The sequence below is a fragment of the Heloderma suspectum genome, chromosome 3, assembly GCF_057233095.1.
Source record: "Heloderma suspectum isolate Gila_16-S chromosome 3, 16-S_ref, whole genome shotgun sequence".
Classification (NCBI taxonomy): domain Eukaryota; kingdom Metazoa; phylum Chordata; class Lepidosauria; order Squamata; family Helodermatidae; genus Heloderma; species Heloderma suspectum.
Window position 1 is genome coordinate 201,302,007 of NC_139460.1, and position 26,928 is coordinate 201,328,934.

At 43.6% G+C, this 26,928-nt stretch overlaps 2 protein-coding genes and 3 non-coding genes across 9 annotated transcripts in view; 4 read left to right on the plus strand and 1 right to left on the minus strand.

Annotated features, from left to right (window-relative positions):
• PARG (poly(ADP-ribose) glycohydrolase) overlaps positions 1 to 2,423 on the minus strand; it is a 115,480-nt gene extending 113,057 nt beyond the window's left edge. For 2 of the 4 annotated variants that reach the window (XR_014789332.1, XM_084845300.1), the window contains exon 1: positions 1,766 to 2,027. Coding sequence is in view for 2 of the 4 variants with exons in the window: in XM_084845300.1 (XP_084701426.1) it covers positions 1,766 to 2,021 (256 nt within the window). In the remaining 2 variants the exon portion in view is untranslated. Of the gene's footprint in view, positions 1 to 1,765 lie in introns of all 4 variants that reach the window. The other 2 variants (XM_084845298.1, XM_084845299.1) reach the window with 2 other exon arrangements.
• Positions 1,836 to 26,586, plus strand: TIMM23B (translocase of inner mitochondrial membrane 23 homolog B). Of its 2 annotated transcripts, none has more exons than XM_084845311.1 (7): positions 1,836 to 2,513; positions 4,039 to 4,097; positions 7,533 to 7,626; positions 10,563 to 10,647; positions 18,630 to 18,688; positions 19,864 to 19,974; positions 25,858 to 26,586. In XM_084845311.1, the coding sequence occupies exons 2-7, from the start codon at positions 4,047 to 4,049 to the stop codon at positions 25,971 to 25,973; spliced, it is 516 nt and encodes a 171-aa protein (XP_084701437.1). In that variant the 5' UTR covers positions 1,836 to 2,513; positions 4,039 to 4,046; the 3' UTR covers positions 25,974 to 26,586. The 2 variants fall into 2 exon arrangements, with proteins under 2 accessions (XP_084701437.1, XP_084701436.1); XM_084845310.1 differs by lacking the exon at positions 1,836 to 2,513 and adding an exon at positions 2,516 to 2,809.
• LOC146350624 (small nucleolar RNA SNORA74) lies at positions 6,872 to 7,075 on the plus strand. Its single transcript, XR_014789710.1, has one exon. It is a non-coding gene; the product is annotated as a small nucleolar RNA SNORA74 (small nucleolar RNA).
• On the plus strand, positions 9,708 to 9,909 carry LOC146350625 (small nucleolar RNA SNORA74). Its single transcript, XR_014789711.1, has one exon. It is a non-coding gene; the product is annotated as a small nucleolar RNA SNORA74 (small nucleolar RNA).
• Positions 12,625 to 12,821, plus strand: LOC146350626 (small nucleolar RNA SNORA74). The gene has a single exon (XR_014789708.1). It is a non-coding gene; the product is annotated as a small nucleolar RNA SNORA74 (small nucleolar RNA).
• Positions 26,587 to 26,928: the final 342 nt, after the last annotated feature.

Consider the following 26,928-nt stretch of genomic DNA (forward strand, 5'->3'; position numbering starts at 1 on the left):
ATGCACCCTTCCTCTGGCTCCACTCCCTTTCCCCCAACCACTGGTTGTTTGGTGGTTTCCTGGCTTTTGTGCAGTTTTTCACCCATTCCAGAAGACTGAAGGCTTAGGGTGCAATCCTGTATGGATTGCCGGCGGCCTCGGAACTCGAATCTTTGCCTCTGCACTCCAGCCGCCCTGCATTTCTGCTAGATGGGCAATTCTGCCTGTCTGGCAGCAGCACCTCAGAGGAGGAGGGAAGGAGGCTGGGGCAGCCATAGGATAGGTTGTATTGCAGCCACCCCAATCTCCTCTCCTCCCCGCCACCAGGAACACCTCTTTTCCCTGTCTCCATGCTCCGTTTTCCAAGCATGGAGAGGTAGCCAGAGTGGTTCTCTCTGCACCGGCTCCAAGGAGGAGGTGGAGCTCGGTTTCTTGGCTCCAAGGTCGGAACCCTATCTCCAACTTTGGAACCAGGAAACTGAACTATCCAATGCCCCCCAGACACTGTCTGGGGGGCATAGGATTGCTCACTTAGTTACTGGCAGTAAGAGCTGTAAGCGAAAATATGCTGATATTTTTTGTTCTTTGGTCCCACCCCCTTTTCCTTCAGCCTCTCCCACTACTGGAATGCAACCCCACGAGCGCTTCTCCAAAATGGAATTCAGTCCTCAGGAGAAAAGAGGTTCTGCACCCCTCTGCTAGACCAACCAAGTTCAAAAACATATTCTCTATTCTGTGAATTAGAGAATGACAATATACAGAGGTGTGGTGTCAAATCAATTGACTGGTTAAATATTGTCAATTAGTCACCAGACAGATATTGCCAAATACTCTGTGAAGCCAAGAATGCCCTTGAATGGCTTTCCTTTTAATTGCATCATGATGTCTTGCAAGGCAAGACTGGCAGCTCTCATCTCCCATCACATGGAGCCCCCATCTCATAAAGCTGTCACATTATAATGGCAGAAGAATAATTTCCAGTTTCTATAGGCAACATGACAAAAAGTCAGGATTGTTTGCAATATCACCACTAGCTGCACTAATTTAAAAGAAATGGTTACGTATTAAGTATCCATTCTATCAATTACCCTAAAGTTCATAGAATCATAGAATAGGGGGGTTGGAAGGGGCCTATAAGATCATCGAGTCCAGCCCCCTGCTCAATGCAGGAATCCAAGTCTGTCCAGCCTCATCTTGAATGCCTCCAGTGTGGGAGAGCCCACTACCTCCCTAGGTAATTGGTTCTATTGTCGTATTACTTTAACAGTCAGGGAGTTTTTCCTAATGTTCAGCCGGAATCTGGCTTCCTATAACTTGAGTCCATTATTCCATGTCCTGCACTCTGGGATGATCGAGAAGAGATCCTGGCCTTCCTCTCTGTGACAACCTTTCAAGTACTTGAAGAGCGCTATCAGATCTCCCCTCAGCCTTCTCAAGGCTAAACATGCCCAGTTCTTTCAGTTATCCCTTCCACTGTCCAATCCTATGCATGTTTACTCAGAAATAAGTACCACTTTATTCAATGACCCTTGTTTCCATGTAAGTGAGTCTTCAACTGCAGCCATAAAGTCAAGCAGAGTATTTATAGTAAATGGTTTGAGAGGGCTACAGGAACACAGCTCTTAATCATCCGGGTTTTTTGTAAAGGTATTAAGGCAGTGTGGCATTACAATAACAAAAAGGTGCAGAGAAAAAGGGACTGTCCTCCCACCCCTCAAAAACAAGCAAGGCCCGACAAGCAGGCAAACGAAAAGACAGTGAAAAGGATACCGACAGTGGCACAAACCTTTGTTCCCCACCGTGACTGTAGGGATGCCTTCGCTGCTGCTCCTGCTGCTTCCGGGCCCTTGCTCCCTGGTGGCGGGAGGAGGAAAGGGAAGAGGAGGCTCCTGCCGCTGCAGTGTCACTTTCCTCTTCAAGGAAGGGGCCTGTCCTTCCTCTGAGCTACTACTGTTGGCGGTGATGGTATTTGCGGAGGAAGAAAAAAAGGGGTCCAACCTAATTCTTTTACTGGGAGTTTCACACTCGGGCCCCGCACTCATGCTTGTGAGCAGCCTCGCCACGCCACCCCGTTTTGGCTTGCCTCACCCCCCACCTCCCCAGTTGTCGTGGGTGAATGAAGTAGGGAGAGCAAGGCCAGGGTCACCACTAGAAGGAGACGGGGCCCGGCGACGGGGCTCCCCAAGGAGAAAGGTGGGCAGGGAAACTTCCCTTCCACATCCTCCTGCTGAAGAGAACAAGCCTGGCCCAGAGCCCGCACCCTAAGAGGGAGTGCGAGAGCTCCTGAGGGTGCGGCAAGGACTAGCCACCGAGGACTAAGCTGAGTCCTGCAGAAGAGCAGCTGCCGGCGGCCCCCTCACAGCGTCGTCCCTTTAACCCCGCCGCCTCGCGCCCGGAGCAAACGGGACCCCCCCCGCCCCCTTCTTTTCGCCGAGCCGGAAAGCAAGACAGCGCCGAGCCACCATCGTAAAGCGGAACAGGAGACGAGAGAGACGCGAAAGAGGAAGTATCCGATCCTACAGCGGCGCGCGCGGGTGAGGTAGAAGCCGCGAGGCGTCGCTTTACGGCAGCCTCGGCCTTGCTCGTGGAGAGGACGTTGGTAGCGGTGCCTTTCCGTTTTGGCCGCGAGCTGGGAAAGAGCGAGCCGAGGGCGGGGAAGGAGCCAGGAGCCGCGGCTGAGGGGGGAGGGCGGCCGAAGCCTCCCCACAGAGGTTGGCCTCCATGGAGGGGGGCGCCGGGAATTCGAAGGGCTCCGGGCTCGGAGGCCTGTTCGGCGCCGGAGGAGTCGGCGGGCCGGGCTATTCTCATGCGGACCTAGCCGGCGTCCCTTGTGAGTATTGGACGCTGGCGCGCTTTCTTCCTGTCGGCCCTTCGGCCAGTCTGGGTTTCTGTCTTGCCGCGACGGAGTCCGCAACACTTGTGGTGAGGGAGGCAAAGCAGCCGTCGCACGAGGACGTTGCTGCGGCGAAATCACTCTTCCAGACGTATTTTCAAGGTCGTTTCGCGCCTGATTGGGAAGTTCAGGCAGGCATCGATGGCGTTTTCGCCACCCATGCGGCTGAAAGCGGCCCTCGCTTCAGTTTAGGGTTGCCAACGTTCAATCCTCTGTTGGCCAGAACGATCAGTGCCATTACAGACGATTCCTTCCGCATGAGCGACGGTCTGGCGCTGATATAAATAGCGCGAAGGATGCTCGATGACAGTTTTAAGCCTCGCATATGTAGACGGGCTGAATAGTGTTGAGTGGTTCACGACTGGTTTAGAAAGTATTACACCCTCCCACCCCCAGCGGCCATTTTTCAACGTATGCGTTGTGATTTACTCTGAGTAGAGTCACAAGATGATTTACAGTAACACAGTACAAGGATGCAACCTTGACTGTGGGGCATGATGAAACTTTCCTACTGAAGTACTGCCAATTAGGTTGAAACTCACGTACCCGTTTCTCTCTGTGCACACGACAATGCATGAATCTTCAGGCTTCTGTAGCAAGGGTATCTTCTTGGTTTGTAATAATAGAGAAGTAGAGCTTAATACAAATTTTTCATTCACTGAGGTTTAAGGCTTGGAAGTTGGTTTCTAAAGAATACCTTTGAGCATGTGTAGTGTTCATCATTAACAATTAAGAGTACAATCCTATGCATGTTTAGACAGAGAAAAGGCCTACAGCTCCCAGCTTGCTGGCTGGCACGCTGGGAGTTGTAGGCCTTTTCTCAGTCTAAACTTGCATAGGATTGCACCCTATATGCTGTTTTTGTACTGGTCTGAAAAAAATCAGATTCCCAAGTATAATTTTTAGGTGAAGCAGGTAACTATGTCTATGATGTTTTGGCCAGCAATGGCTGAATTAGCCTGTTGCAAAGAGCAGGCATGACATGATGAATATCCCTCTCTTGAGTAGAAATTTCTTGATGGACATTGTGTGGCGGGGTGTTTCATATATGAAAGGTACTGCTTGAATGTTTTCATCCTTTTCTGTGCTAGTCCTTCCTTTACATGTTTTCAGATCTAGAGTATTGGTGAGATTTACCTTTTGGCTTTTCACTTTTTACCTTGCAGTGACTGGAATGAACCCTTTGTCTCCATATTTAAACGTGGACCCCAGGTATCTTATACAGGTGAGATGTAAATTTTAGTTCAAATTGTATCAACAGTTAGCTGTACTTGATGACCAAAATGTTCATTTCATAAATTATGTAAAGTTCGTGGTTATATTATTAATTAATCTTATGCATTTCTGCTCACCGCAAAAAGCAGTCTCGAAGTGACTTAGGCAAATCTCTCCCCCGCCCTTCCCCTATCCTAGAATTAACACCACAAAAGCAGTCCACAACAACTCGGCCATAACGAATGTCCAAATGCCTGGGAAAATAAGTACATCTTTGCCTGGCACCGAAAAGACAACTGTGTCTGCACCATGCAAGCTTCCTTGGAGAGAGTGTTCCATAAACTTGGGGCCATCATAGAAAAGGCCTATTCATGAACTGCCACCCCCAGGCTTCTCTGAGAGGGCACACAGAAAAAGGCCTCTGAAGCTGACCTTAGAGCAGTTAGATTCATACAGGAAGAGGCAGTCCTTGAGGTATTGGGATCCTGAGCCATGTGGGGCTTTATAGGTTAAAACCGCCACTTTGAATTTGGCCCAGAAAAAAATAGGCAACCATTGCGGGCAAGCCAGGACCATATTTGTGTATTCACATTGCCTAGTTGTAGTCAACAGTCTGGCCGCCAAGTTCTGCAGTAGCTGCAGTTTCCAAACCATCATCAAAGACAGCACCACAGACAGGGCATGGCAGTATTCTAACCTAGAGGGTACAAAAACAGACCGCTGACACCAGGCTATCCCCATCCAGATAGGGTTGCAGCTGTGCTACCATCTGAAGCTGGTAGAAGGCACTCCATGCCACAGAGGCCACCTGAGCCTCCAGTGATAATGATGGATCAAGAGTACCCTAAAGCTGCACACCTGCTCCTTCAGGAAAAGAGTGACCCCATCTAGAGCCAGTTTTACTTCCCCCATCTGGACAGAGAAACCACACACCAGCAGAGCCTCAGTCTTGTCTTCATTGAGCTGTAGCTTATTGGCTCCAATCCAGACTGTTACCAAGGCCAGACACCAGTTTAGCACATCCACTGTCACACCTGCCTGAGATGAAAAGGAGAAGTAGAGTTATGTGTCATCAACAAGTAGACATTATATTCTTCATTGTGATCTGCCCAGAGAGCTTCAACTAATGAGCAGTATAGAAATATAAATAAATAAAATAGCTTTTGATGAAGTCCCTCAGGAAAGGTTCCTGAGTAAGCTTAGCAGGCATCACATAAGAGGACAGGTCCTCTAATGGTTCAGCAAGTTTAAAAAAACAAGGGTAGAAATAAATGGACAGGTCCTAATGGAGATGAGGATTCTCAAGGATTTGAATTTGGACCTGTTATTTAATTTATTCATAAATGGAGACAGGAGTGAAAAGGCCAAATTTGAAAATAGCTCCGAACTCATCAGAGTGCTGAAAACCAAGCAGATTGAAGAGCTCCAGTTGGTTGTGGTGGGGGACTGTTGCCTTTATGCTCTACTTGGGGGCTTCTAGGAAGCATCTGGCTGTTGCAAACTATGGGAAAGATGCTGGACTAGATAGGCCTTGGTCTTATCATTAGGTGAATTACTTCATCTATTTTGGTATAAGCCAAGATTGAACCATTTTTTTAATGTTTTGCTAAGAGGAAAATAGAACTGTATGCAGTAACATGTGATTTAACTGGCAGGAACTGAGATTACCTGGCAGCAGGTATATAGAAATGGAGGTGGAAGTGCAAGAACAGGAGTGCGTGACTGACCATCTCCTGAATTATTCACAAGGCTGTCCTGGAATTTAAACAAGCTACGCAAACTTGCATACATTGCACTGTTATGATGCATCGTTTCCCAGGTTACACAGTATGGGCTATACTGTTACTCCCCCAACACATTAAAAAGTATATCCTTTTCTATTTCTTAGGCTTAGAACAGTTAAGGCACAATCCTTTCTAGATAGGCGGCCACCTCTGAACTCGGAGGCGGCCGCCTATCCAAAGCAGAGCAGAAGCATGGAGGGGATCGTTCCCTCCGCGCTTCTCCTGCCCTGCTTTTTCTGCTAGACAGCCGATTGTGACTGTCTAGCCGCAGGAGCACGGAGTGGAGAAGGAGGCTGCTGTACAACACATTGGATGTGTCGTACAGGCAGCTATGATCTCCCTGCCCCAGAATGCCCCCAGCCACACCCCTTTCTGGCCCTTCCGCACCGCTCTTGCGAGCACGGAGGACAGGGCTGTTCCACGCTGCCTCAGAGGCAGCGCGGAATTGCGGGGAGGCCGGTTTTCCAGGAACTGACCTCGGAGTGCCGGCTCCGAGGTCAGTTCACAGAAAACAGCACATCCTATGGCATTCTAGCCACTGCCTAGCGGCCATAGGATTGCTCCCTCCATGTTTTTAAAGTGTCTGTCCCAGCCCAACAGACTTCAGAGGGTATCCTGGTTGTATTGAATAAACTTTACTACTACAAATTAACCGCCCAGAGAGCTTTGGCTATTGGGCTGTATAGAAATGTAATAAACACATAAATAAAACCCAGGGGCAATTTGTACATTAGCCTCATAATGAGAGATATATCTAGCTCTAAAAGGTGGTCAAAGAGGCAGTTTCTGCTTTAGAGTACTTACGGTGTCCAGTTATCTCCTTGATATGCTAGGACAGAAAGATCTGCTGCCATACACAATTCTAGCTTCTAGTGGCTTTTGGCAGCAGCCTGTAGAGCGCTCTTCTGGACCAGGGAGAGAGGGTGCTTTATTATAAGGCTCAGTGTGAACTGGCCCTAATCTGAGAGTTGATAATTCTAAGTATATTTTGTTCTTAAATTCCAGTGGTGGTCAGCTGTCTGTGTCAGTACCATGTCTGTGACAGTGTTACACTGCTGGGAAATAAAGATACTGTTTATTTTAGCTTTATGTCATTGTCTCCGTTCTGGAGGCAGCTGACAGCAGTGTGGGACAGTACTGTGCTTCTCTGAGAGTGTGCTGAGCAGATAATATCATGCTCAGCACTAGTCTTGAAGCATACACACATGTTCAGCTTGCAGTGACTTTTATTTATGTGGTAGAGTATCACTTACAAAAATACACAATAATGTTTTACGCCATTTAAGATCATTTTGCAGTTTATGGTAGCAACACATGCTGTGGGTTTTACAAATGACCCTGAGAGACAAAATGTGTACATTTTGAGTTGAGCATTTCAGCCATTTGTTCTCGTTTGATGTGGAATATGTCCATAAAAGAACATTGTTTATCTAATTAACATGTGTAATTGTTCCTTTAGCTAATCTTTCATTTGAGCGCTAAGTGAGCTAAAAGATAGTAAAGGGCTACTGATTTCCCCCCTTATTTTCTTTTACAATATGCAAGTAAAATTAACACTTATCATAAATGCCAACATTGTAAAATTTAGGTCTCATGCTTATTTTTTATAAAGCAAAGGAATTCATTTACAAATATAAATGAAAAGGATATTTCTATTTCAGGACACAGATGAATTCATTTTACCCACTGGAGCTAGCAAAACCAGAGGCAGGTTTGAGCTGGCATTCTTTACAATTGGAGGATGTTGTATGACAGGTATGGGACCGTTTTTAATTTCTGTGATTATGTTGGACTGATGTGGGGGTTGGACTCGATGGCCCTGTAGGCCCCTTCCATCCCTGCTATTCTATGATTTTATTTTGTTTTTAAATAGTTAGGATTTATATATACATGTGCATGTGGACATCATAAATATAAATAATTAGCCAATTCTCCAACATTGTATCTCTTTGTCACAAGAGTTCTTATACTTGGGGTGTATCAGACACTGAAAACCGGTTTGATATATGTTATGGCTAAAACAAGCAATGTGAACTTATGTGCATTATATTTATTTTATTTGTGATACTTCTATACCACTTAATATAATAAAATCCCTAAGCGGTTCACACACGTATCTTAAACTTACATTTAAATAAATCATTAAAAACAATTACAATAATATATAGAACAATACAAGGAGCGGTAAGATGGAGCAACATGATTAATTACATTGAATTACAAGCCAGGGAAAGCCTGGGTGAACAAGTGCGTTTTCAGGAGGTGTTTGAAACATGACACATTTTCTGCCTTCTGAACTGCCTGTAGGGGGGCGCCACTACTGAGAAGGCCTGCCATCAAGGTATTATGTGGCAGCATTCTTTTGGTTTTGGAATGACCAGCAAGGCCTCCTCTGACAATATTAAAGGTCGGCTGGGTATATAAGGGAAGGCAGTCTGCTAGGTATCCTGATCCCAAGTTGCCTAGGGCTTTGTGTGACAATGGCATAACCTTGAGCATGGCTTGGTATCTAATAGGCGGTCAGTGCAGTTCTTTTAACACAGGTGTTATGTGAGCATAGCTGGGTGTCCCAGTGAGTACCCTTGCTGCTCCATTCTGCACTAGCTGCAGCTTCTGAACCAGGCACAAGCACAGCTCCACATAGAGCACATTACAGTACTCTAATTGTGAAGTTACCAGTGCATGAATCACCATGGCAAGGCTGTCCCTATTCCTGGTGCATCAACCAAAGTTCATAATGGGTGCGCTGGGCCTCCAGTAACAGAAATGGATCCAAGAGCTCCCCCAAACTACATGTCTACTCCTTCAGAGGGAGTGCAACCCCATCCAGAACAGGCAAACACCACAATTCCTGAATCTGGGAACTGCTATCCCATAGGGTCTCTGTCTTATCAGAATTCAGCTTCAGTTTATTAGCCCTCATTCAGTCCATAACTGCATGCAGGCACCGGTTCAGAACGTGCACAGCCTCTCCCGATTCAGATGTCACAGAAATAGAGCTGGGTGTCATCAGCATATTGCCTCAAATCTCCTGATGATCGCTTCCAGAAAATTATACAGGCAAATTCTAGAGGGGAAATATGTTACTCTGTTGTAGCAAAAACAATAGGGTCCTGTGGCACCGCAAGAGTCTACAAAAGTTTATGTCACAATGTGTTATGCTGTTACAATGCATTGATTTTCAGACCCCATGATCTCAGCTGTGTTTTCCCCCCATCCATCTTGTCCCATAAGCTTTCGGCGGATGTTTTAAGAGAGCAACCCTATGGCCCCTAGACAGCATCCAGGGGCCCATAGGTTTTTTCGGATTCCTGGATCTGAGACTGGAGACAGTGCTCCGACCTTGGACTCAAGGGTCTGAGCTCCCCGCCCCTCCCCCTTGCAGCCAGTGCAGAGAGAACCATACCAGCTGCCTCTTTCAGCTCACAAACATGAGGTCGGAGAGAAGGGAAAGGGGTGTACTGGTGGGAGGGAGGGGACTGGGGAAGCAGTGATACGAGCTATCCCTGGTCTCCATCCCTCCCTGATGCCTCAGCTAGATGGGCTAAATGCCTGTCTAGCTAAAATGCAGAGCAGGGGGAGTGCAGAGGCAAAGATTGCCTCCACACTCCTCCTGCTATCCATAGGATGCCCGTCAGCCTCCGAGTTCAGAGGCTGACAAGCATCTGGATAGGACTGCACCCTAAGTGTCATCCACAAAACCTAACAGACTTGAAAGGATATTCTAGGTATATTCATTTTACTGTAACAATGTAGAGCCTTTATTGCTAAGAATGAACACTTAAACATTTGCTTGTTACTTTGGGAGCAGCCAGTTGAGTCTGTCGTTCCTAAATTCCAGCAGTAGTCAGCTGTCTGCATCACTACCATGTCTGACAGTGTTATGCTGCTGGGAGATGAAAGTACTGTCTCTTTTAGCTGTTTGTCAGTGTCTCTGTTCTGGAGGCAGCTGACACCAGTGTGGGGCAGTATTGTGCTTCTCTGAGAGTGTGCTGAGCAGATAACATCCTGGTCAGCGCTAGTCTGGAAGCATACAAACATCTGCAGTACATAATAACCTTAACAATTGTAATATAGTATATGTGGCTTGTTTTCAAAAAACAAAGCAATGTTTTGTTCTATCATCTTTACCAGTATTTTACATTTATAACTTATAAAACAAATGTTGAAGATTCTTGTACAGTTGAAGATGTGAGGGGTTTTTTTTTTACTAATTACAATTCGCTACCTATTTTTTACCATTTTTACTACATATTTCTAGGGATTGCCTAAAAGATAATGATATTCTCTCTACCCACCCCCAGTAGAGAATAGGTGTTAATGCTATGTTATGCTGTGGGGCATGATAGAGTAGGAAGAGAGGAGGCAAAAAGAGAAAATATAGAGCAAACAGTATGCAAGGGAAGGAAGGCCTGGAGCAAAGAGAGGCTGGGGCAAGTGGTTGGCACTTTTCTTCACCCAGACCTCTGCTAAGACATCTGTAAAATTATATTGCCTTTCACTAGTATAACTGCTATAATACACTATTGCAAAACTGTTGTATATGCTTCAGTAGAAGCATGTGATCCTTAATGGTGTATTTTTCTGTAGACTGCATGTTTAATTGATGAGAGCTGTTTTGTCTCCTTCTGGAATGTGTGTTCTGTTCTCATTTGCAGTAGCTAATAACTCCTGTTGTCCTACCTTAATAGGAGCTGCATTTGGTGCCCTGAATGGCCTGCGGCTGGGTTTGAAGGAGACACAAAGCATGGCTTGGTCCAAACCTAGAAATGTACAGTAAGTACTTAATTCCATTATAAACACCACATACTTTTCAGCTATCAGTAATGGCTCCTTTTTGTCCTGTTTTCACAAGAATTCAAAACGATCCTTGGTTGTGCAACCACTTGGTTCTCTTCTGCTTTGCTGGCATGCAAGGTTTACCATAAACCTTGCCTATAGTGTGAAAATAACACCTAAGAGTCTTAACTTGACAAATTAAAGCTATTGTGGCAATACAATTAAAAGGGTTAAGGCACAAAGCTTAGAAGTTCTCTTATTCCTGACAGCAATTTATCATTGTCCTGAATTTTGTTAGGAGCTAGGATGAGCTTACTATATGATAAATATAATATTTTCTTCATTTCTCACAAAAAAGAAAAAAGAGTGAGGGCTCCACATTAAGGGGACAGTCTCCCCCAGAAGACCTAGCTTTTGCCTTTTCTTCTGCTACCTTACACCAAAAAACTCAAGTTGCACAATTTTGCCAATACACACATGCACATATTCCTTAGATTTCTGTAAGCTTACTTTTAAAATGAGGTTTCTTGTTTTTCCTGGGAAATCTTGGGCAATCAAAAATTGCATTGGACATATATGATTCAAATTCATGACCTCTTATTTTTACAAGCTCAGGTGATGGTCCCTGACTACTGATAATTCTCTGCATCTCATGGTTTGTCTTCCTCACTGACGGCTGCAGTGTTAAACTTCTAGATCTACTTGTAGACAAACCCTAGGAATCTCCTTTTTTCACCTGATGCTTTTACTCTATTCAGCAGCCACTTTTTTGTCTTTCAGTATAGCTATGTTTACTTCATGGCGTTAGAATGTTGAGCTTGCATTAAAGTCAAGCATGCTATATTGTAGTGGAAGCCACATATGGCATTAGACATCTAATAAACCCTGTTGGGTGGGGTAGGAGCTCAGGCAGAGGACAAGGAAGAAAGAAAGGTAACAAGATGAGGAAGAGTAGCAAGAACAAGAGAAAATAAAATGGTGGTAAAAAAGGAAGGAGAAGTCAAGGATGAGCATGGGAGGCTGTAATTATAGCCCTATTCAAGTCTGAACCTGTTGAGAAAGGAATGGGGCTTTTAAACAAGAAGCTCTGAAGGGGAATTCTTCACATGTTCAGCTGAAGGTGCTTGGAATCCTCTCTACAATCAGGAACCCTGTACTATCAGGGTTCCTGATTGTGGGGAAGATTCTAAATGTGTTCAGTCAAACACACACAGAATATCCCTTCAGATCTACCCTTACAAAGCAGGAAGGTCATGATGGTGCTGTCACACAGAGGGCGGGGCTAGCATGTGCAGTCCCATTCATCCCTTCACTGGTTCACCATGGTACAAGCAGTAACACCTGTAAAAGACATAAGATGTTACAGGAGTGAATTCTACTCCTGCTTTACCTACAGCCTTTTTAATTTGCATGGGGTGCTACTGTCTTTACTGTGTTTGCTTTCCCAAGAAATATAATTCCAATTTATAGATGGGAGAGTTGCCTAGTGACTTTAGAGACAGAAAAGTCCACTATACTGAAATGGTGATGGAACCTCAAGCTATTTCCTTTTTTAAATTTGCCAACTTTTTAACTGACCCGTTTCTCAGCCTATAACATCAGCATGTTGATAGCATGCTGATACTTTTTTATCTCCATGCTCAATTGTGAGCTGTTTCTAGCATCAACCTACAAATACAGCATTCATGGGTTCTTTCTGTGTTTTCCAAAGCCAGGCACTTGGGGTTGTTTGTGGATTAAACAACCCTGAATTAATCCAAGAACAAACTATGGGTTAACTTGAGGTTGTTTAATCCATGAACAACCCTAAGTGGTTCTCATGCTTCTGCAAGAGCTTACACAATAGGATAAACATGTTTGGATTTAGTTTGCATTTTTTTGCTCAGTGCAAGGCGTGAAATCTTCTGAGAGTAGAAGATGTCTTCCATGTGCTGAAGGGTGCCTTTGTATCTAACCTATTGTTTGTCCCATAGTTCCAGTGGTAGTCAGCTGTCTGTCAGTACCATGTCTGTGACAGTGTTACACTGCTGGGAGATGAAAGTACTGTCTATTTTAGCTGTTTGTCATTGTCTCTGTTCTGGAGGCAGCTGACACCAGTGTCGGGCAGTACTGTGCTTCTCTGAGAGTGTGCTGAGCAGACCCTGCTCAGCACTAGTCTGGAAGCATACACACATGTTCAGCATGCAGTGACTTTAATTTCTGTGGTAGAGTCTATGACTTTTGTTTTATATGGAAGGGTTTTTGCAGTTTGCGTTTTATAAAGTCTATAAAAAGTGATATTGAAGATCTTTGGTCTGGGGTGTAATTACTAAATAAGATGTACACAATTTAACATTTTTAGTTTTTACATGCTTTACGGTGTCTTCTAGAGATAGAACTAAATATAATTCTGGCTTCAAGAGTCAATTAACCATGTATTTATTGATATTTGTATGCTGCTTATTAAAGTGCTCAGGGCAGCTTATAATAAATAAGCATAAAAACAATTTAAATACAAATTAAGACATAAAACCAAAAAATCAAAAGCGGCATAAATGCAGCAACAGAAATGAAAACTCACTGCAACACCAGAATATAACAAATCCTAATATTAAAACAATCTAAAACCTCTAAAGAATTAAAGATTAAAATGCTAAAACACCTGGGAAAATGAAAAAGTCGTCAGCTGGCACCCAAAAGAATACAGGGTAGGCAGAAAGTAGGTGAGACTCTCGGGGGAGGGCATTCCATAACTGGCATGGCACCACTGAAAAGGTCTTTTCCCCAGGAGCCATGCACCGCACCTCATTTAGAGAAGGGCCTTGGAGGCTGATTTCAGGAACTGGGTAGGTACATATGGCAGGAGGCGATCCTTCAGGTAACCTGAGCCTAAGCTGTTTAGGGCTTTAAAGATTAAAACCAGAACCTTGAATTTGGCCCAGAAATGGAGTGGAAGCCACGCAGATGACAAAGCACTGGCATAATATGATCAAACCAGTCCTCATCAGTCTTGCCACTCCATTTTGGACCAACTGAAGTTTTCAGACTGTTTCCAGTGGCAGCCTCGTGTACAGCACATTACAGTAATTCAAACAAGAGGTTACCAGAGCACAAGTAACTAGCAGCACGATCTCTGCTCAGATAGGCTGATATACCAGCTGCAGCCCTAAGCTAGTAAAAGTTGTGTGAGCCACTGAGGCCACCTGTGCCTCTAGTAACAATGTTGGATTGAGGAGCACCCCCAAACTGTAAAATTGACACTTTAGGGGGAGTGCAGCACCTACCAAACAAGTTTAACATCACTTAACTGGGCAGACTAACCACCAAGTAACAATGCCTCTGTCTTGTCTAGATTGAATTTCAGTGTATTGACCCTCATCCAGTCCATTGCTCAGGCACTGATTTAGAATGCCCCCTGCCTCATTTGGATTTGATGAACAGGAGAGAGTGAGAGCTGGATGTCACCTGCAGTTATTGGTTACACCTCAGCCCACTCCTCTGGATGACCTCGCTGAGGTTTCCTGTATACGTTAAACAGCATGGGGGATTAAAAACTAGCCATGTGCTACCAAACCATAACTACCCCCAAACCATAACTACCAAAGACTAGAGTAATAATGCCCCAGGTCCACCTTCTGGTATCAATTATCCAAGTAGGAGTACATTGTAAAACAGTGCCTTCGACATAGCCTCTCTAGAAGGATACCTGGTCAATCATATCAAAAGCCACTGAGTGGTCCAAGAGAATCAAAGTTCCCCGGGTCTCTTTTTTTTATTATTATTATTATTATTATTATTAAATTTATTAATCGCCCGTCTGGCTGGTCACCCAGCCACTCTGGGCAATGTACAACATACAATAAAAACAGTTTAAAACAATAAAATTCTACAATAAAAACATTTTCTAAAATACCCTAACCCACCCCAAATGCCTGCCTGAACAACAGCGTTTTTAATGCACGACGGAAGCTCATTAAAGGGGGGCATGACGGAGTTCCCTAGGGAGGGAGTTCCACAGAGTGGGGGCCACCACAGCAAAGGCCCTCTCCCTCGTCCCCACCAGTCTAGCTGTCCTGGCTGATGGGACAGAGAGAAGGCCATCCGAGGCTGATCTTGTTAAGCGGCCTGTCTGGTGCTGCTGGAGGCGCTCCTTAAGATAGGCTGGGCCGGAACCATATAGGGTTTTAAAGGTCAAAACCAACACCTTGAATTTGGCCCGGAAAACAACTGGTAACCAGTGCAACTCCTTCAGCACTGGAGTGATGTGATCTCGCCGGCGGCTGCCTTTAATCAGGTGAGCCGCCGCATTCTGTACCATCTGCAGCTTCCGAACCGTCTTCAAGGGTAACCCCACGTAGAGTGCATTACAGTAGTCGAAACGAGAGGAGACCAGGGCATGTACTACTGATGGGAGCAGATGGTCGGGAAGGAAGGGGCGCAGCCGCCGTATCAGATGGAGTTGATACAGCACTGTCCGGCTCACAGCTGACACCTGAGCCTCCATGGACAGCTGGGAGTCCAAAATGACCCCCAGGCTGCGGACCTGGGCTTTCAAGGGTAGCCATACCCCCTTCAACACCAGGTCAACATCCCCCAGCCTCCTCTTGTCTCCCACCAAAAGTACCTCGGTCTTGTCAGGGTTCAGCTTCAGCCTATTCCTCCCCATCCAGCCACTCACCGTCTCCAGACATTTGGACAGGGATTCTACGGCCAACCTTGGTGAAGATTTAAACGAGAGGTAGAGCTGCGTGTCATCCGCATATTGATGACACTGCACCCCAAACCTCCTGATGATAGCCCCCAGCGGCTTCACATAGATGTTAAATAGCATTGGGGAGAGGATGGAACCCTGTGGCACCCCACAAGTAAGTGGCCACGGGTCCGAAACCTCCTCTCCCAGTGCTACCCTCTGGTACCTGCCGGAGAGGAAGGACCGGAACCACCGCAATACGGTGTCCCCAATGCCCAACCCCTCCAGGCGGTCCAGGAGGATACCGTGGTCAACGGTATCGAAAGCCGCTGAGAGGTAGAGGAGAACAAGGAAGGAGCATTCACCCCTATCCAGAGCCCTCCTCATATCATCTACCAAGGCGACCAAGGCTGTTTCTGTCCCATGCCCAAGCCTGAAGCCCAACTGAAATGGATCTAGATAATTGGCTGCTTCCAAGTATGCCTTCAACTGCACCGCCGCCACCCGCTCAGTCACCTTGCCCAAAAATGGCAGATTTGAGACTGGGCGAAAGTTGTTCAAAACTTGAGGATCCAAGGAGGGCTTCTTTAAGAGCGGTCTTATCACTGCCTCCTTGAGGGCTGATGGCATCACTCCCTCCTCAAGGGAGGTGTTCACCACCGCCTTGATCCCCTCACCCAGTCTCTCTCTGCAGCTCATAATGAGCCAAAATGGGCAAGGATCAAGTAAGCAGGTGGTCGGCCGTACCGATGAAAGCACCTTGTCCACTTCATCAGGAGGAAGAAGCTGGAACCGATCAACAGAGGTCATCCCACAGGGCTGCTTCCATTCCAAAACCAGGCCTGAAATCCAGCTGAAATGGATCTAGAAAATCAATTTCATCTGGATTTAGCCAGTGACCACCCACTCAAGCACCTTGCTTAGGAAAAGGATGTTAGCAACCAGCCTGTAGTTGTTTACGTCTTCTGTGTCCAGGGTAGGTTTTTTAAGAGCGGTTGAATTATGACCTCTTTTAACAAGACCAGTACCATCCTCTCATGGAGGAATTTACAACCATGTGGCTGTAAATTAACTCAGTGTCAACTGCATTGGAAATCTTAGTATCATCATTCCTCCTAATAGTGAACTCTGCTGAGTACCAACAGGGTTATAGCTAAATAGGGCTACTGAGAAAAAAGAAGAAAGTATCACTGTACTCCGGAGTAACCCCAAGGTTTGCAGAAATACAAAAAATCACATTTTTAAGTGTCTGTATCATATCTTGAGGAGCTACCAATGAATAGACATATTTCTCAAGATCAGCAATCAGACTCTCGATAATGTGTAGCCCTGTTTTCAAACCTACCAGATACAGATGCTTTTGGAATCTGTTTCAATGAATGTCCCCTTTTAATAGATTTATTAAAAAAAGAGCGATGTCTATGTAAACGTTTGGTTTTTGGCTATTTGTGTTTAGTTTGTGTCCCATGACATTCCTTCAGAAGCTTCAATTATTAGGAGTAATTAACTGGACATGAATAAGCAGATTATACTTCATAGCCCTGATCCAAATAACAATACAGAGGACCTTGGGAACTGCTATTCTTCATACCACAAGGCAAACCATTTTTGGGGTTCTGGGACTTACAAAAGCAGTTTGTGGTAAGGCACAGGGGCCTGCTATTTAAAGGGGGAAAGTTAAAAATCCTTATGGGCCTGCCAAGCCCTTGTGTGCACCTAAGCTTGCCGTTTGGATCCCAGCCCATGATATGTACATTGTGTTGAATATGTTGGCCTACAGAAAAAAAATACGTTTCTGCTTCTAAAAAATGTAAACAATAAATATTGTAGTGAGCATGTTTTTGGAAAATGTTCTCAGGAACTAGAAGAAGTCTTATGTGGGATTTTAATAGGAAGCTGCCATATACCAGGTCAGACTACTTGTCCAACTAGCCCAGTGTTGTCTACTCTGGGGGTAGGCAACGTGGTGTTCACTTGCACCAGTGCATTCCTGGACACCTTTCTTAGCACCCGCCTGTGTGCCCTGCTCCTCCTCCCCCCCCCTTTTTTTAATAACTAAATTTCTTAGTAGCTGCTGGGGTCACTTCAAAGCTAAGTGAGGGCCTCCAGCCACTGTTACCTGTTATTTCTCATGAATGCTTCTGGGTTACACATGTGGCTCAGACATTCTTAGGAAACTAAGGTGGTGGGTGGCTGCAGGCTGATGCTTTCTTTTGCAGCGAGCCCAGCCACCAAAAGGGAACTCTATTCTTAACGTGTCATTTTTTGAAGCAGGCTGGATTCATTTTTTAAAATGCAATTAATTTAACTTTAATACAGGGCCAGAAATATTGGAACAAAGATAACTGTTTTGGCAGTTGGCCTCTGTACACCACCACATTGAAGCTGAAAGGAAACACACCCAGATGGGAGCAAAGTCAGGACTTTCAGCTATAATTCAAGGGGTTTGACAAAAGTGGGTCACTAACCATTCTGGAAGTACAGCCAGTGGTATACACACAACCCCATGGTTGGTGGCTCATAAGTAATGGAACTAATGGCTGACAAGCAGCTGCATGGCCAGGTGTGGCCTGTTTCCTGCGTATCCCATGACCAATCAAGCAGATAAAAGGCCTGGAGGTGGTTCTGGGTGTTACATTTGCATTTGGTAGCTGTTCACTGGAACTCCCAACATGAGGTCCAAAGAGGTGTCCGTGCGAGTGAAGGAGGACATCATGAGGCTGAGGAACAAAATAAACCCATCAGAGAGATAGCAAAAACAGTGGGAGTGGCCAATACAACAGTTTGGAACATCCTGAAAAAGAAGGAATGAACTGGCAAGCTCAGCAACAGCAAAAGGCCTGGAAGACCACAGAAGACAACTAGAGTGGATGACTGCAGAATTCTGCTTGTGGTGAAGAATTCCTGAATGGTTAGTGCCCCACTTTTGTCAAACCCCTTGAATTACAGCTGAAAGTCCTGACTTCGCTCCCATCTGGGTGTGTTTCCTTTCAACTTCAGTGTGGTGGTGTACAGAGGCCAACTGCCAAAACAGTTATTCTGGCCCTGACTGTATATTTTCTAAACTAGTTCTTATGCAGTAAAAATTGCATGGTCAGCATGCAAGAAATCGAAGGATTGTGCAAGATTTGATTCTTCTGTATGGAAAGAATTTAATCATCATTTTACCTTGCAGGCTTATGAAATAGATAGAACAGGTTATATAACAGACAGTAGCAGAAAACAGCTCAATTGTGTATGGGGCCTTTTGGTCTTGCAAGCTATACCATATTATAAAGCAATACCCTCCCCCCCCATTACTTTCTTGTAGGATTCTAAATATGGTGACAAGGCAAGGAGCATTATGGGCCAACAGTCTTGGATCTCTAGGTAAGTAAGCTTGTTCTGTGAGCTAAATCTACATGAGTAACCCAGTTTAATTTCTCAGTAAATGTGGAAGTCTAAAAAATTGATAGAAATTCCATCAAGTGGGCCAGCTGTTTCAGTTTTGGGAGACCACTGTATTGCATTACATAGCACAGGATGACTTCACAGCCTGTAGACTAGGGATGCTTGAGATCTGAAAGATCATTAAAGACTCAGACCTCTACAAGTTTTCCCCCGTCAGCAGAGAAATCATAATAAACTGCAGCACTGGAAAATTGCAACTTGTGTTTGAAGGAGACAAAGTTCAAGATTCCAGTATTGCAAGTGATACATTAACAGATGCTTCACAGCTGTGTTTGTTTTCTTGAGTAATATCTCTTTATTTTTCCTAGTCCTTTACCCTGACCTGTTTGTAGTGACAGCTCTGCAAATATTATAGACTTCTTTGAAAAGTAGTGAGGGTCATACTGGAAAAGCGTGTGAGAGACTAATTCCAAACAAAAAGTCACACTGAACTGCCATTGTTAGTTTCTGGTATGAGACAAGGGCTGGGTTTGGACAATTAGTGGGGGAAACAATACAGTGTCAATTTTCCCCTGCCTCCATATGTGCGGGTCGCATGACCAGGATTTCCCTAATTATCCATGCTGTGTCCTGGCTTGCCATATCATACGAACCTGGCGCATGGCATGGGCATAGTGACTTTTCGCCCACCCTACAACATCTGTTGCAAGCCACCAGTAGAGATAGTGTGGTTGAACTGTCTGCTGCTATTAAAAAAACCCAGAAAGATTTGTTATTGTCTGGTGTTCTGGACATTGGCTGGGATTCAGAATGCTACTTTAGGGAAGGCCAGGGTCTTGGGCATACCCAGTAGGCTTTTTGACTCCAGAGAGGTGCGGCAGGAGAAACAGACTGCTTTGGAATCTCCCCTAACTTCACATACATTTCTAACCTGCCTGCTTTCACATACTCATGCAAGTTATTTGTTATCTATGAGAACCAAAGTTGTTCATTGCCTGCCAGTTGAAGGAAATCCTTATTTTCCATAGGAAAATGTGGCATTTTCAGGTCTGACCTAATTAGAAAAGATACGACACCAAAATCAGAATCTTACTGAGTTATTTGTCTGGTGTTGGGTGTTGTTTGTTTGACTAGCAACTTATATTCCATTCCAGCATTACTGTATAGCGCATTTGGAGTTATCATAGAAAAAACACGAGGCGCAGAGGATGATCTGAACACGGTCGCAGCTGGGACCATGACAGGCATGCTGTATAAAAGTACAGGTATGTTGGCAAAATGATCATTAATCTTGTTTTTGAAAAGAAGAGTTAAGTCATAAGTACACTTGGTAGGAAGTGTTAACTACACAGGGCTTTTTTCTAGTCAGAGTTTTGTGTAGTCAATGCCATGTCAATTGACTTCTGTGATAATACGCTTTTTGTTTTAATCTTACAAACTAGGCATGAAATGTATGGAAACTAAAATTCACTCTTCTGTGCTTATCAATTAAATTGTCTATTAAAGCTTAATTTGAAACCCTGGTGCAAAAGCTCTGCCTGTAGTGGGTTCTAAGCAAAGTTAGATTTATATCTTTGAATTAATGTTGATAGAAAATTATCCGGGGCAAAAAGACAGGAATTCTAAAAATTGGGGATAAGTATGTGTTGCTTTTTTGTGGTAATGTCTTGTGGCAGTTCTTAAAAATAAGGCACTTCGTTATTGATTCATTGTGGTAAGAAAAGGCAGGAAAAATGGAAGTGAGATATATGTTCCAAACATGGACTTGTTCGCCTTCAAGTACTACATATGTTACCAAAGTACTTGAGTTATACTACATAATATATAATCTGGTCTAACAAATGCATTGGTAATGAAAATGATACTAGAATATGGCCATAAAATCCAAAATAATTAACTGGCTCTGTAGAACCGAGTCATAGTGACCTGGTTCGCATGTAATGACAACCCAGAGTATGGGTTGTTGCATTACCCAGAGTTTACCCATAATTTGTCTACCAGGCAATTGCACAAAACACAAGTTGCTTTTTCAGTTCCTGTGTTGTTTCCATCCTCCTTTGCCTACTCTGTCCCCATATCTCAAATGCTTTGCGGTACTGTAGTACTGGTATGTAGAGCAATCAGGGTTTTTTTTACCACTCTTGCCTGCCACCTCTGTAGCCTGACAAAACAACCCATGAACATAGTTCTGGGTTCACATGTAACGACAACCCAGGATTCAACATCTCATACTCAACCTGTACTTTGGATTGTCATTATGTGTGAACCAGGTCAGTCTATTTACATTTTGTCCCTTAAGTAGTGGAGTGGGAATAAACCAGAAGTATATGTAGAGTTTTAAACTTTAATCTTAAAGTTTAATTATTGGCACAGGGGATAAGAGGAAAATAATTGCTTTGAAAATTATGCAAATCATGGTTCATATTGAAACAGTAAGAACTAGTGCTAAGTAGATATCTAAGATTTTAGCTTGTTTGAGGGGATGCACGGTATGTAGAATGACTCAAGTCCATAGCTGTAAGAGCGCAGGACAGGAAGGCCTGGCGTGCTATGGTCCATGGGGTCACGAAGAGTCGGACACGACTGAACGACTGAACAACAACAAATCTAAAGAAAAAAGATATCTGATACTGGCATGATTCCCCTAGAAATCCAGGAAATGTTGCACATATTTAGGTGTTATACCTCAGAAGCTATTAAAAGATTCTCCATGAGTCTTTGAGTGGAAACAAAGTGGATGAGAGAGTTTGGTGCCTACAGAAAAACGAAATGATAGAACAAATCAGCGTACAGCAATGTGTTAGATCAGCCTTCTGCAACCTGGTGCCCTCCAGATCTTTTGGACTACAACGCCCGGCATTCTTCACCATTGGCCATCATGGTTGGCGAAGGCTGGGCTAGATGAAAGCAGTAACAGTAAAGGAGAAGAATCAAGGGCTTGTTTTGTACACAGATTTTAACATTCTGAAGAAAATTAGTGTATAGATTGTAGTAGAGGTTCCTTTAAGTTTATCCATCTTTTACATCTAAATATATTTGCCTGAACTTCTACCTAGTACAGCTGCAATAGAACACTGTCCAGAATGAACATAGATGTCCTCTAAGCAATAAAGCTATTTGTTCTGTTTGTTTAAAGATTAGTTAACTTTCAGGGCTTCTCTTAATGATTTTAAATGGCACTCACAATGTCACATGCTACTGCAATACTGACAGCAATTCTTATCCTAGTTATGTGGCATTTAGATGAAATATTATTGTAGTATCCGGAAACTAATTGGAATTACTGATTCGTTAGCAATATGCTGCACAAAGCACATGGAAACTCCCTGTAACCTGAGTGCCACAAGTCCATAAACCTGTAAAAAAAAAAAAAAAGATGTTCTAGCCTTGTTTCATGTTGCATTTAAAAGTTAGCCACTTCTAAGTTTATATGTGGTACTGTTTCAGTGATAAAATTAGCTGCTGTTTGGGTGTTTTGAGCTAGTAGGAGGTTGCATTTGAAAATGTCATAGGAAAAGGCCTAAAATATAGTTGAAAATCGATCACATTATGCAACGGATTGCTTTTTCTCCCTGTGCATGTAGAATAAAAGTACTTGTTGGGTCACGTTCAGTCTTCAGCCTTGGGTGCACCGCATGAGCTTACTTATTCTTATTTTCCAATTGTGTGCTGTGATATGCCCTATATATGCTGACTATATCACAGTTGGCTTATAGAACTTGAAGAGTTTTTAAAAGAATCTTCAAGCCAGAACTTTCAGAAAGTCACTTTTAGACCTGTCTCTCTCTTGGAGTCTCCTGTAAGAGGTAGGGAAATCATGCCATTCAAAAATGTGTGAACTTTTTATTTTAGACTCAGGTTGCACAAAGAATCCAAAGAACTTGGACAAGCAGAACTCCCAGCCACATCCTGAGTTGTATTTGTAATTCATGTAGAGTTCAAGTCAAAACAGATACAAACAATGCTATCAACAAATTGCTTAATATATTGTTTACAGTGGGCCACCAAGGGTTCCTTTGACTCCTTCTATGGCTCCATAAATGGACAGGTCCTGCACCACTTAATGAAATATGCTTTCTTCACTGCCACAGAGTTGACTCTTAAGATGAATCTTGCTCATGTTCAGATTCATCATCAGTCTTCTGCTGCCACCAGTCAAACCATCAATGCTGCCATTTCATCACCCACAGCTTCTTCGAAAATCAAGGAACAGAATGGACTACTGAGCAGGATAGGGCATCTGGGAGTGATTTTGTAAATCATTCAGGTCATTTTCCCTTTCCAAATGTTGACTAGATCCAACAGAACCACCAATTGAGCCAATAGAAAATTATCTAGAGCCATCCTAATATGTGAACTTCAGGAAGGTTGGTAACTGCCCAGTTTGGAAAATCAGCCATTGCAAGCTTAAGAGTCCTGCCTGCCTCACATCTTCCCCTTCCCAAAACTTGCTTTGGCAGATTGTAGAGACAGCAAGGGGTGGACTGGTGTGGCAGAAACCTCATTCTTGGTTGATCTCGAATACTTCTGAACATGGATTGAGCTTGGTCACAGTGGGATGGATGTTTCCCAGACTCCCTAGCAGCAATGAGGCACTAAGGTTGAGGCCTCTGCAGCACATAGAAGTCCTTCACACTAGCCCTCCCTGCCTCTGCCCCCTCCCTTAATGGGGTAAGCTTTGGCAGGGAGGGCTGAGAATAAGCCCCCCTGAACTTCCTTGAAGAAAAAAAATTCAAACTTTTTCCTGAACATTTTCAAAAACCTCAGAAAAAAATAGTTAATTGCAAGGCAAGCCTTAGGAGCTCACCCATCTACTCAGAAAATAAAATCTTTGAACAAGTACATGCAGTGTTTTTGACTGTGCTCCTTTGTTGGAGATTTGAATGGAATGTTAGTAGCCTTAATATGCAAACCAAATAGAAATAAGCAACACCATAGAAGTTAACCAGACTAACACTGTTAGGTCTATATGTCTACTCAGAAGTAAACCTCATTGGATTCAATAAGATTTACTTCCAGGTGACTGTATAGGATTGAAGTCTAGATCTTCCATATAGTGGTAGTCACCATGCCAACCTACCCCCTAATGGAATGTAGCTTTACTCTCACCTTTCAACAATCCTCTGATTTAGATTGTGCCAGGGGAGCGGAGGACAACAGACTTCCATTGGCAGCTAGAATGCAGGATTTATTTACTAATAGCCATGTTAGCACTGAGGTAAAAGTAAAAATCTTGTGAGGTGGTATGAGGCGCTCTCAATTCTCCTGGTAGGGAGGGGGTTCCTATCCTAGACCCAGTTCCACTGTTAAATGTCCAGAAGTGGGGTACAGCTTGCAATAGGTTCTGTAAAGGGTTGCTTTCATATATTGCAGCCTGTCAGTATACACCATTTTCTAATGCTCATATCTTACTGTGTATACATTTAAGAGAGATGACAGATGCTTGCTTCATGAGACTCACTGAAGTCAAATTGCTATCTGAGGCTAGCAGAATTGTGACTGTAAGGGAGGAGAAATACTTTGGCCTATCGCTTAGTGAACAGAACTGGAAGGGGTGGGGGAGAGTTCTGAACACTGTCAGGTTAGGCTCTCTCAAAACTTTCTCACCTAGCAACTCAGCTTTGTTCTGTCAAACAGAATTTGAATGTTTTAGGCAGCAAAGGCAACCACCACAACTCCCAAGTACAAACCAAATTGCATATAAGGGACTTGCCTGTACATTGGCGCTTAGTTCTTCTGCCCCCTTTTTCAACGTTCTCTAATTTAAATATTGAGCAGCAGCACAGCAGTGCAAAAAAGGAGTTTGGTGTAGCTCAGGAGTTGTCTGACACCCATGGGGGGCGGAGGCGGTGTGCTGTGACAACTTCTGCAACTCTTGCCATTTCATGATCTGCTTTTACTTACATAGCATATACTCTTGAGACAAAGATTCTGGGCTGTATAGGTAGAATCTCTCTGCCTTCCCAACTATATTTGGTCTGGATTTGGGGTCAGTCACAGGATATTATTTAACTGTAGTATTCTTGAATAGTTAGCTTTAAGCATTTTAGTAACGTACTATATGTAGACTTCCTACATATCTACATATAGTACATTGGGGGTTGGACTCGATGGCCTTGTAGGCCCCTTCCAACCTTTCTATTCTATTCTATTCTATTCTATTCTATGATCCTATACCCACTTAACTGGGAATAAGCCCCACTGAACTCCGTGGAACTTGTTCCTCATAGATATCTATAGGACTGCCATTAAAGATGGGCAACAAAACTTGCAGGAGCTTTTTTTGTACAGCTATATACTTAGGATAGATTATGAAAATTAGCGTCTTAAAATTTAATCTTCACTTATATTCTAATTGCTGCTTCAAACATGGCTCTCAACAGGGAGGCTGGAGGAGACTTCAAGCTACCTGGCCAGGTTTTTATTCCAAAGAGCTTGTGAAGGACAGGCAGAAACACTAGCAAATAGCTCCTCTTCAACCTCCTGAAGTGTTCTGTGATTAAACACAGGCTAGAGCATTAATTCTGACTTATCAGTTCCTTTTGCAAGTCTGGAGATCAACAGTGACTTGAATCTGCTGTGATACCCAATGTAGCTAAAACTTAAATCCTGCTGAACTCTGAATGCAGTTGCGTTACCTAGATAGTTTAGGAAATTCTACATACGTATGCAACTTAGAATGAAAAGGTATTCACGTTGCAAGCAGTATTTGCAGGCACTTTCTAGAGCTGACTTGTATCTGTCTGGAAGCTGTATAGTTAGTGCAAATGTTTACTTGGTTTTTTTCCCCCTCTTCAAGCTTAGTTATCTTTTTGAACAGGATTAGGATTTGGGAAAAAAATGTTAGGAACCTCAAAAAGGCAATCGGGTGTCTGGGACAGGGTATTTAAAGTCTTTTCCTTCTCTTGCTTCTGTCCTCCAAAAAGATGGTGTGCAATGTAACGTTGGTTAGCATTCTCATTGAATGTGTATGAATGTTTGCACAAAGTAATAGCATTGTCTTATGATCAGTCTCTGGTGTATAGTCATGTGTTTTCCTTGTGTAAACTTTAATTTGCAAATGCTCCAATACTGCAGGATCCACATGACAACCTTTGACAATGTTCTTTGCCTGGTATTTCCTTTATTGATACTTTATTCTCCTGCAGGTGGACTACGTGGGATAGCAAGAGGTGGTGTTGCAGGACTGATGCTTACCAGCCTCTATGCTGTCTATAACAACTGGGAGCATATGAAGGGCTCAGTGCAAAGGCAATCACTTTGAACAGAATTGAGAACTGAATATCCACTCATGGAGCACATTCAGACTTGAATCCCTTCAGTACAGCACGGACCAGAATGGAACTTAATAGACTACAGAATCTCATTGTGATGACTTAGTTACTGCCACATCGTGACAAGTGCTGTTTTATCTGTGAGGATGAAGACCTTGTCTCCACTGCATGTTCATTTTTGCCCAGGCCCGTTACTGTACTTTAACTTTGGTCACATAAACATCTGTGTCTTGTGATCAGGGTTTACTGATACCGTTGTTTGATTTGATTCTAATAAAAGTTTATGTCCTCATGTTAATTTCTTCCTTTTACACCATGGGCCATTTATATAAACCCTTGTTCAGTAATATCCAACAGATAAAGACTTGGGTTTTTTGTAAAGGTACTTGTGTCCTCAACAGGGCCCAAAAGGTCAAACACAAGGTAGGTAGATTTAAGACATGCCTGTAAACAGTTACCTATATCCAGATAACTAGTTAATTGTGGTGCCTACCTATTAGCAGTTGTTCTATGGTATTCTGTAAGAAACTGTACAGATGGGGATCAGTGATTTGTATAATTCCAGCACTTGGTATTGAACAGAATTAAACTGTCTGGCTCTTATTTTTAATGAAGTTTCTAATCCTTAATACTGTGACAAGCATAAAAAAGCAGTGCCTGCTGAAATCTGAAGGATGGGAATGGTAAAGTAGAGGTGAGACCCAGTAGCTTTGGTGCACTATATAACTCCAGATTACCATAATGAAGGCTTGTTTCATTTGTGTACCTACTGTAATTTGCAAAAGCCTTTTTTTTAACTCTTCAGTTAATACCTGCACTTTTTAAAGACTGAACTCAGGCTTGGATGGAAGTGTCAGTGTTTCAGTTGTTTTAGACACATCCTATTACTAGGAGCAAGCGAAGTCTGAAAACAGTGGCAAGTAATCAATCATGCACACACACACA

Coding starts and splice junctions, on each gene's coding strand:
- TIMM23B (XM_084845310.1), top strand. CDS start 2,701: ATGGAGGGGGGCGCCGGGAATTCGAAGGGCTCCGGGCTCGGAGGCCTG. Junction 4,098..7,532: donor ACCCCAGGTATCTTATACAG/GTGAGATGTAAA, acceptor TTTCTATTTCAG/GACACAGATGAATTCATTTT. Junction 19,975..25,857: donor CATGCTGTATAAAAGTACAG/GTATGTTGGCAA, acceptor ATTCTCCTGCAG/GTGGACTACGTGGGATAGCA.